Source organism: Gossypium hirsutum, chromosome A03, assembly GCF_007990345.1.
Source record: "Gossypium hirsutum isolate 1008001.06 chromosome A03, Gossypium_hirsutum_v2.1, whole genome shotgun sequence".
NCBI lineage: Eukaryota > Viridiplantae > Streptophyta > Magnoliopsida > Malvales > Malvaceae > Gossypium > Gossypium hirsutum.
In genome coordinates, this window is record NC_053426.1 from 13,981,712 (window position 1) to 13,992,226 (window position 10,515).

Genomic DNA, 10,515 nt, shown 5'->3' on the forward strand with positions numbered 1-10,515 from the left:
AAGGTAATAACTATATTAATTCTTAACTAATTCATCCAAAACCTTAAGTTAGAAGTTAATATAGGCTTTTGAGTTGGCTAGGCTAAGTCAAGTTTAGGCCCGAGTTTAATTTTTTTTTTAAAATCGAGTTAAGATAGAATTCATGAACAAATCTAAAAATAATTATGTGGCTTTATGCTTATGAAGATTTCTAATAAACTATATTTGTTTGTCCTCAAATTGTAATTAAATGTCAAAAAATATTTAGAAAAAGAAAATCATCATGTTAATTGCCGGCTATAGAAAAATCTAACTTTACATTAGCACTCTTGTTATACGACAGCACCCAGATGGAGTGAAATAATAGGAGTCAGTCAAGTTGAACTAGAAGGAGAAAGATTAGGAAATGATGAAGAGCAGATTTGATGTTGTTCTAGTCTTCTTTCCCCATGAGTTTTGATGACACATGTTTGGAGATTGGACTTTCAACGTATCTTCCCTTGCTTTCCTTACTTTGCTGTAGTTTGGGGTATCTTTCATCATACCATCTACTTTCCTCCATCTTTAACTACAGTACAGTACACGTGGGGTTCGTTTCTTTTGCCTTCTTTCATTTAGGACACATCCAACCCATTACACTTATGAAACATTGCATCTTTGAGGTTTATTATCGAAAACATTCACCACCCCAGATCATATCTTTTTCTGCTTCTCTCACTCTCTTCCCATAACTCCAGCTTTTTGGTGAATGAATGAGCATTGAAAAAGCTTCCATCTTTTCGAGTTTCTGATATATGTTTTTTTTACTATTTACAAAGGGGGTAAACTTTTATGATGATTACTTGCTAGATATAGATGTTTGAGCCCTTTCCTCTTTTAGAATTATGGATTCTGGGAGTAGGATTTACACGGCTGATGAGTTCAAATTGGATGCTAAATGGTTGATTGATCCAAAGCATCTCTTTGTTGGTCCAAGAATCGGAGAAGGAGCTCATGCCAAGGTCTATAAGGGAAAGTAAGTTTGCAAAATCCTTTACTTGTTTCCATCTTTGATTACTGGTTTGTATTTTTCTGGTAACGCCTTCACTGTGAGTCCCAACTTTTTTTTCTCTTTGCCAAATTCACCTACTTCATCATTACATTGTTCAAAATCTATCAATTGGGGGAATTAGTAGTCTTTCTGATTTATTTGTGGGTTTTACGTTTAGCTGATATTCCAGGCATTCATGTCTAGTTTATGTTCTATTCTTTCCCCATTTTGTCTAAAACTTTAATCTGTTTCCCAAACAGAAACTGGGGAGTGGGAATACCTAATTCTTCTTGTAAAATAGTGAAGACTTTCATTGAATTATACTTAGTTGCATCTGGATTGAGATCTTGAATATGTTTTCAGCCCGTTTTATCCGTAATTTTATATATATATATATTGTTTGTAGCAATGTCACCTTTTCTCTCTCAACTTTCTTTCTTTTGTCTCCTCTTTTTGCAGATATAAAAACCAGACTGTTGCAATTAAAATACTTCATAAGGGAGAAACTCCTGAGGAGATAGCCAAGAGAGAAGGACGGTTTGCAAGAGAGGTTGCAATGTTGTCTAGAGTGCAGCATAAAAATCTAGTGAAGGTAGGATTGGATACAGTTCCCTTAGCATAGTTGCTTATGTGATGTTTAAGTGATGATAATACTTGACTAGCCATTGTAATAGTTTCTTTCAATTCTAACTCTGATTGTTGAACCCTTGTCTTTAACAGTTTATTGGTGCCTGCAAGGAGCCTGTAATGGTGATAGTTACTGAGCTTCTGCTGGGTGGGACTCTACGGAGGTATTTGCTGAACATGCGGCCGAGGTGCTTAGATATGCGTGTTGCTATTGGTTTCGCACTTGATATAGCTTGTGGTATGGAATGCTTGCATTCTCATGGGATCATACACCGTGATCTGAAGCCTGGTAATTCTCTCATTTTACATCTGCATTTTCTGGGTTTTGAAATTTGAACGTGGATAAGGTTTGGATTTTGCTTTACGGAGGCATAGGGCAATTTTGAATCAGATGGCCACATCAATTAAGTGAATTAGTTTCTTGATTGCCGGTGGGCTTTATTGAGTTTTTTCATCTCTAAGAACTATGAAGGGATGCAAGAAGATTATGCAGTTCATGCATGTGAAAATGGGTGGGAACTCTAAGAAGTTGTAAGGAAAATATTAAATTTCAGCTCAGTATTCAGAATGAAAAATTGTGTAGAGCCGGGCATTTTGACATGCAAGTATTGTGTTGCATATAAATCTGATGCAGTTGGTTGGCATCAAGGAACCTATAAAAGCCCCAATTGTATTATATAAGTAAAAATCAGTTGCATCCGATATAATTGGAGAAAAGCATGGATTTGCTTCCAATGGAAACCAAATTGAATCTCTTCCAGATGTTGGGTTCACTCGTCCTGCTAAAGATAGTATCACAAAAGGTATAAAATCATTACCGTTAAGTCTATTAAGCTGCATATTGATTGTTTTAGGTGGTGAAACTAGGGTCTCATGTTTTATTGTCATCTTATATTTGTCTGTTGTTGTTTTGCTGTACTTGTATAATGGCTATAAAGAAAATAATAACATTTGACATAAGAGAACCAGTTGTGTGAGTTAACTTATGTGTTACAACTTAATCCTGCTTAACTAGAAGTTATGCACATCCATCTTTAATGCCCCCTCAAACGGTTGAAACAGAAAACTTGATGCTAGCGACACGAATGATTCAACATAGCATTGGGAGGTCATAATTTTCACTGTATCTGCATATTCTCTCTGCAGAAAACTTGCTTTTGACAGCAGACAATAGAACAGTTAAACTAGCAGATTTTGGCTTAGCGCGAGAGGAACATACCGCTGAAACAGGAACATACCGCTGGATGGCTCCAGAGGTACTTATATTTTCACCTTGGTTTGTTGTTCAGTCCTTTTCATACTAAACCACTAATTAATCTTGGTTGTGTGGCTAAACTATGATAGTTGTACAGCACTGTCACATTAAGGCAAGGAGAAACGAAGCATTATAACCATAAAGTGGATGCCTACAGCTTTGCGATTGTGCTATGGGAGCTCCTGCACAACAAGTTACCATTTGAAGGCATGTCAAATCTCCAGGCAGCATATTCAGCTGCTTTTAAGGTAATAACCCCCCATGTAACGTTTCTAGTCCAGTCGTGTTATACTGATTGATTAAAGTAGCTTGTGTGCTAAAACCTTTTGTATTTCAAGTATTGTTAAATTTAGCTGATGTTTTGCAATACAGAATGTGAGGCCTAGTGCTGAAAACCTGCCGGAGGAATTGGCCATCATTCTAACATCAAGGAGGACCCAAATGCTCGTCCTAATTTCAGTGAAATAATCCAGGTGCTCCTAAATTTTATTTCTGGTATGTGTCCTCCTGAGCCAACAGCTATTCCTCCTCGAATTTTTGCTTCAGAGAACTCCATCTTGGCGCCCGAGTCTCCAGGTACGAGCTCTTTGATGGGAGTCCGTGACGATTCTGAGGAAACCCCCAAAGCCAGGAAAGATAAAAAACAGAGGAGTTTCTTCTTCTGCTTTGACCATGTTGGAATCAAAAGAAGCCAAAGAGGGCTCGCTTGCCTAACAAGTAAGCTTTTTGATAACATCGAACGGTATATATTTTAGAATGATAAGTGACACTAAGTGGAAGTCCTGTTCAGTTGGGTAAAAGCAAATGTTGGCATCTATCTCATCTTGATGTTTCTGTCATTTTGTGCTCACGATAGTTCATAGTTGGAAATAAATGGCTCTGATCATCATCAGTAATTGGTCAGTTGGGGGGTATATTACAATGTTTAATGATAAGATGGGTGTAGGAAGGAATTTCTTTTCTTTTTTCTTGTAAAAGAAGAAGAAATTGTAAGAATTACAAGTGTTAATCACTCTAAAGGAGAAGAAAGCAACACGGCCTCAGACTAAGAGGTTAGAGTAGCTGTAAACGATTCCTATTACTAGCAACAGTTTTTTCGTAATTATGTTATACTCTTGCATTAATGCACTTCAAAACAATTTTCATTGCAATTTGCAAGTAGTGTTTTTATAAGAATGTGATCCAAATATGCAGGGGGTTCCAATATCTTACTCAAAATATTTCAGTGAAATAGTTCCAAGAAAGCAGGCAAGCTTAAAATAATTTTTCTTGATGCTAGGGATTCGATTCTGGAACTTTTTTTTCAGAGGGGTTGATGGCAAATTAGTTTGATTCCCATTAGCAAAATTCGAGAGGATCTGCTTTTCAGGGTATCTTTTTGGCTCTAACAAACGTGTCTCCTAAACCAGCCACTGGAACCTCAAACACGTGTTCACTATCATAAAGAAATTCTGATTCCTGTATAGGTCATTGAATAATGCAGCAGGTGACATCACATTCTAACCAAATCTTTCTGTCGTTGGTTCTTTTTCTTTTACCTATATTTTATTCCTCCGTCTTTATATGTGATTAAACTGAATCCAACTTGATAAAGCAGCGAACAGGATGCAATCTTATCACTTACGAATAAATAATATAAGGTTGCTATAAATGTGCAGCTTCTAATATTACAAGCTTACTCATAGCCATAGTTGGAAGCGAAGGGAGTAGTACAGACAACAATGAGAAGGAGCTTAGTATATACTCCCAGACAGAATTCCGGTTGGGACACCACGTCCCAAGACTACCAAGCTCATCTTTCCCGAATGGAAAGATCAGCCACCATGATCCCTGGTGCCCCTCAGTAGCCCAATGTCCACAAGGCCTTCAACAACAAGGTTGAGTTTCCAGAAGAAGATCAGTGCGCTGAGCGGTCCCCAACGGCAAACTCCCGAAAGAAGGTTCAGGTGGTTGAGCATGCAGAGACCGTTGATGAAGCCACCCTTGATTCTCAAGCTGATGGCTACATCCAGCAGAAACACAAAGCCTTTGAACTGTGCAAATGGAAGACCTTCAAAATGCACTAGAGTCTGAGACTTTTGGAGCAAGCATGTCGATCATGATTTAACGACAGGCCACGTAACTTAAATATATGAAGTATTGCTGCTCATACACTAGTTAAATAAATGACCTGTCACTGTCTTGGAGAGCTACCAAGACTCTGTGTTCTCTTTTTTCTCTTTTTCTTTGTAAGTTAACTAAGCTCTTAATGGTGGTTGCTTGGATAGCATAGTAATTGCTCTTAGGTGTGGCCTGATATGTAGTTGCTGTTAATTGAAAATTATTTATGAATACTAATATATAGTATACACATATACATTACCTTCGTATGCAGTAATTCCAGCAGAATCAATATATATATATACAACATATCTAATCAAGCCACTATAGTATTGATCGAGTTGCCTTCTGGATCCTGTCCAATTGTTAACTGAGATAACGTGAATGGTTCATCAGTCTTAGCACCCGACCCGACCCTGACTGTTGAAGTAATCAAACAGTTAAATTTAAAGTAATTGAGCCAACAATTCAAAGAAGCAAGTGATTCAAGTTTTGTGTTAACACCTCAAGTACTCCAAAGTAGGACCCTAAATTGTAATGCAAATAAAAAATAAAATATCGATGTGATTGAAGAAACTAATAATATGCTTGAGGTGAATGGAAGCCTAGGCCTAGCTGACAATTGTGGCAACGCTGGAAATATATCCTAAAAACCTTGTTCCATGTGCAAGCCTACAAGTTTGGTGGTTCTAGTCTTCTAGACATCAAATAACTTGATCAGAAATGAGTTGGTTCTTCACATTAAATAACTCACTTGTAAATAAAAATATATATTATAATTTTTAATGTGTTATCTGAACAACTTTTAGACGACTCCAAATGCACAGATATTGAAAAGAGGATTCCAATTAAAACTTGGGAAAAGAGGATGGATAACCTTCAAAATAGGTTATCTGTTGGATCTCAGACTACCAAAGGAACTACTATCAATATGTTTATTGTTGCAGGACGAAAAATGTGGTACTGTTGACCCACCAATCCAATTCACACTTCACATAGACCTAAGACTAGCAGGAAACAGAAAAAGGATCACAAACCATTGTTATCTTCACGGGGGATTTTAATATCAGCTTCAACGAATCTCCTAGAAGACACCCTTTTTAACAGATTTCTAAGGCTGTTCTTACTCTCCTTTCCCCTTTTTTGTGCTCTACTTGAATTTCCTTCTAACTCTGACCCAGCTGCTGAAAAAGGGTCATCGAGAACCAGAGCAGTCTCAAGCTTTTTGGCCAGGGTGACAAGCTCATATGAATCCCACAGTGATTGGGCGAAGTCCCAATGTGGAGTACTAGCAATACTAGTGCGCTCGTCCTTAAGCTTCACAGATGGGTTGCTCATTGCTTCAAGCTTGAATCTTGAAGGCCTAGCTTTGAAATGTCGACGTGGGTAAGCATCGAATTCATTGGTAGACCTAGAGGTACCGGAGTGAGAGTGCCAGGCTTGTGCTACTGCTTTGATGATTTGAAGGTCTTTGTTGATGTCATGTTGAGGCTGGAGCTGCTTTTTCTTCATCGGTGGTGCTCTGTAGGAATTAGGTCATGATGTAGGGGCCAATCCATACTGCTGTGGCATCCTATTCCTTGGGATAAATTTGAGCCTCACACGCTAGCTGTCGTAGATAGAATATTGTAGTCTGATCCTAACCTAGCTAGCTAATTTATGTGATGAACATCACTCCACATTTATAAAGATTAATTTTTTGGTTTTTCTAATTAACTGAAAAATCTGCTGCATGGAGTGTAATTCTAAAGCATGGGCATGAATGCTTGTGGTGTGCCCACAGAAATAGAAATGAGAGATTGATTGGCGGGTGGGTGGGTGGACGGGCGGATGGATGGATAGATGATTGTTCTAGGCTAAATTCTGTTATTACTACCTGCCTTTATACTTTTTAAAAATTTAAAATTTTAGTCCTCAACTAATGATAATTATTAAATTCATTGAATTAAGCTTTGCTATTTCCAAATTTTGATGCAGTAAACATACTATCATATGAATAATAACACGTCTGTCAAAACCATTTTTTATTTTGAAAAAAACGGGGATTGACTTTTAAAACCAAATGTCGAGTTGCCACCAATCTTTTTGTTTAGGTGTGATTGGATCACTTAATAAAACATTTTGTTTCACTTAAAATAATTTTGTTCTACGTAAATTTAAAAATAGATTCAGGAGCCGGTTACGTATGAGGAAGGGTTAGCACCCTCACTACGCCCAAAAACTGGTACCAGATTGATTAATTGATGTCCTTATGTCTAGGCTTTTTAAAAAAATTTGAAATGTGGTTCCTTTTTAAAACATTTGAGTGATTTTAGCTGGTCGTCAAAACTTTCTCGTTTCAAAAGTATAAAGCATCACATCCAGCACGATAGGACACGACCCTTTATACTTTTGAGAACACGATCGAGTTTTGACTTCCAAAAGCTCTTAGGTCAAAAGTTACAAAGGGTGTCCAGATATTTAGTCCAACGAAAAATCAAAACCCAGCACGTTAGGGCACGATTTCTCGAATTTCTAAATACTGAACATTGCCTTATTTTAGGATTTTTAAAAAAATTTGTAAACTCAAAACATATTAATTTTATTTGAAATTCAATGGAATAGTTGATTTTAACGAGTTGGGAATTATAAAGCAACATTTTGTAAACCAAAAGAAAAATAATTAGCATGGGATAATATACATGCTTAAAATACAATACTTGGTGAACGAAGATAACATAACCTTATTTAACCAACTAAATCAAACAATTGAATATAGCTAATCTAAGCAAAATGAAACCATCCTTCCTAGCATGTATGGAGAACAATTGAGATAATAATAAAAATGAAAGAAATAGTACAACAATAATGTATAGATTAATATAATACAACCAATGCAAAATATACATAACAAAATGAAAAAAAAATAGATAAAATATGGTATAAGACAAATTTTAAATAATGATGAACACATAATATATGAATTGATGTGATGAATTTGAAACTATTTGTAAAAACAACCTAGAGATATATATGTAATCCTCAAAATATGTATTATAGAATGAAGATTTTTAGATCAAATAACATACAAAGTGTTAAAAACATTTGTTAAAATATATACAATAAAGGAAAATTTAATAATATATAAAATATGAAAGGATAGCAAGAATACATAATAAGATATAATCTTAGGAAATACACATAATAGGTTTACAAAACATATATATATATATATAAATAGATTGAGAAATAATTATTTGTAAAAATAGCATGGAATTAATAATGCATATAAAATTAAGTTAATTTATAAATTATATATGTAATAGATTAAAAAACACAATTATATATACAAATATAAAATCTATATGTATAAAATAACATGGCGTTAATAACATATATAGGTCAACTATAAGTACCAAGTATATGCCTAATAATAATTTAAATTACACATAAAGTAGATGGATTTCCCCTTAAATAACAAAAAGAATACATACATTAAAATATGTGAATAGATTCACAAGAAAATAATATAAAATTAATAGTATACATAAACTAAAATGAATTTTTATTACAAATTATATATATAAAATAGTATTCAAAATGTTAAAATGATAGAATAAAAGAGAAAAAAATATAATAATGGTTTTTATAATAATGTTAAAATAAGGATAAAACAAACTTAATTAAAACAAAATTGAAACAAAAGGGACAATTTACAAATAAAATAATCGTAAAGAGGATCAATGTGCAATGCGCGCAAATGGAAGGGACTAGAATTGGAAATAACCCCGAGCCCAAAACGTTGCGTTGTACCGCGGACCAAAATGAAAATACGCGCAAATTATAGAGCCAAATTAAAAAAAACAAAGTAAAATGCATAAAGCGCAATCGACGACTCGTGCGAAAGGGGAGGACCTTGCACGCAATTATTCCTCTAAGGCCCAAACACGCGGATCTCATCCGAACACGGGCCGGGTCATCGGGTCGCGACTACCATATGGCGTCGTTTTTAGACCATTAAAGTTGGTCAAAACAGCGCCGTTTCCAATCCTTTAAAATGGCTAAATTAGCCGAATTTGATTAATTTCCTTCTTTTTCCTTTAGCAAACCCTAAATTCCCCCCTAACCGCCGATTCCTCTCTATGATAAGGTGCCTTTGAGGAATAATCTCTCAGCTTTGACCTTCCTTCAACTTCGATTCCAACGAAGCAAAGAGAAGATCCATGGCGTATTCGCACGGTAAGGTTTGCTTCCTTCCTTTGTTTTCTTTTTTCTTTTTAAAAAAATGCAACAATGATGTATTCTAGAAAGCAAATCGAAAAGAAAAAAAACTTAGAAAAACTCAAATCAGAAATCATCTTGAAAATTTTGACTGATTTCCTCTCTATTCGATTTGCATGCGTATAGTGTGCGTAAGTTTTTTCTTTTACAGATTACATTCGGTTTTTATAGCCAAGTGAAATAAAAAATAATAACAATAATAATTACAGAACGATTTTTCTTTTTTGTTATTCCTCTGTTGCTGTGGCTTGTGGGTTTGTTGCAGGTACAGCTGTGCATGGAGAAACTGCTCGTGGGCGATAGTGCGAAGGCTTCCAGAAGCTTCAATGTTTGGGCCCTATGAGCCTGCTTTGAAATCGGCTGGCTGGAGGCTGTTGTGAAGGCCACTGGTGGTTGCTTGCGGCGCGAGGGGACGTTCGTGGGAGCTGCGGCGCTGTTTAGCTCGGATTTCAATTTCTGGAACAGAAATTTTGGGCCATTTGGGCTAGTTCTGGGATTGGGCCTATTAGGGACTTAATTTATTCGGGTATTGGGTTGTTGATTTGGGTTAGGGGTTTATTTAGTAATTGGGCTGGGTTTATTTGTAAAAATGTTACAATTTGTATGAGGATTGTTTTTGGACTTTAATTTTGGTGTTTTTTATTTTGATTCTTTTTTTTTTTGGTTTTTGTGTAAGCCCGGGCGAAATGGGCCTATTACAAAACATATGAAAAATGATTAACCACTGTCATATGAAGGACTTAGTTTTGTTTTATTGTTTGTTTTTGTCAATTTATTATTTCTACATATTACCAGCAAGAAATTCATTTAATGGATTAATCACTGTTGTTTGCTTTAAGATTGAAATTTCAAATTTTGAAAAATATATAGACTTAGAATGGTCTAATTAGAAAATATGGACTAAACCTACAATTGTACGCATAGTACAAGACTAATAATTAAATTTAACCAAACATATTTAGCTGCTATTGTTTGAGTCATGAATAAAATTTCAAATTTTGAGAAGTACAAGAACTAAATTTGACCACTTCAAAAGGTGTAGTGATTAAAAGTGATCAAACTTAAATACAGAGACTAAATCCACAATTTCGCAAAGTACATGACTAATAGCAAAATTTAACAATTTTTCTACTGGTAGGTCATTTCGTTTATCTAATAGTAGTTTCTTAGGGCTATATTTTGCGTTGGATTGATTATTTATTTGCATCAAATTATACAACAAAAATTTGAAAGTTAAAATATGCTTTAAGTCTCTATACACTTT

At 35.2% G+C, this 10,515-nt stretch overlaps 1 protein-coding gene, 1 long non-coding RNA gene and 1 pseudogene across 2 annotated transcripts; 2 read left to right on the forward strand and 1 right to left on the reverse strand.

Annotated features, from left to right (window-relative positions):
* The first annotated feature begins 346 nt into the window (after nucleotides 1-346).
* Nucleotides 347-5,252, forward strand: LOC107886213 (serine/threonine-protein kinase STY13-like; annotated as a pseudogene).
* On the reverse strand, nucleotides 4,512-6,849 carry LOC107886214 (uncharacterized). The gene is made up of 2 exons (XM_016810084.2): nucleotides 6,029-6,849; nucleotides 4,512-5,411 (listed from the first exon to the last, which is right to left on the reverse strand). Exons 1-2 carry the CDS (start codon nucleotides 6,501-6,503, stop codon nucleotides 5,308-5,310), a joined length of 579 nt encoding a protein of 192 aa, XP_016665573.1. The 5' UTR covers nucleotides 6,504-6,849; the 3' UTR covers nucleotides 4,512-5,307.
* Nucleotides 6,850-8,621: 1,772 nt separating this feature from the next.
* On the forward strand, nucleotides 8,622-10,005 carry LOC107886215 (uncharacterized). The gene is made up of 2 exons (XR_001680666.2): nucleotides 8,622-9,209; nucleotides 9,517-10,005. It is a non-coding gene; the product is annotated as an uncharacterized lncRNA (long non-coding RNA).
* The last annotated feature ends 510 nt before the right edge of the window (nucleotides 10,006-10,515 follow it).

Bases quoted from the DNA above. Each gene is read 5' to 3' on its own strand.
- LOC107886214 (XM_016810084.2), bottom strand. From the start codon at position 6,503: ATGAAGAAAAAGCAGCTCCAGCCTCAACATGACATCAACAAAGACCTT. The intron at 5,412-6,028 runs GTTTGTGATCCT...TTACTTCAACAG, and splicing joins CCCCCGTGAAGATAACAATG to TCAGGGTCGGGTCGGGTGCT.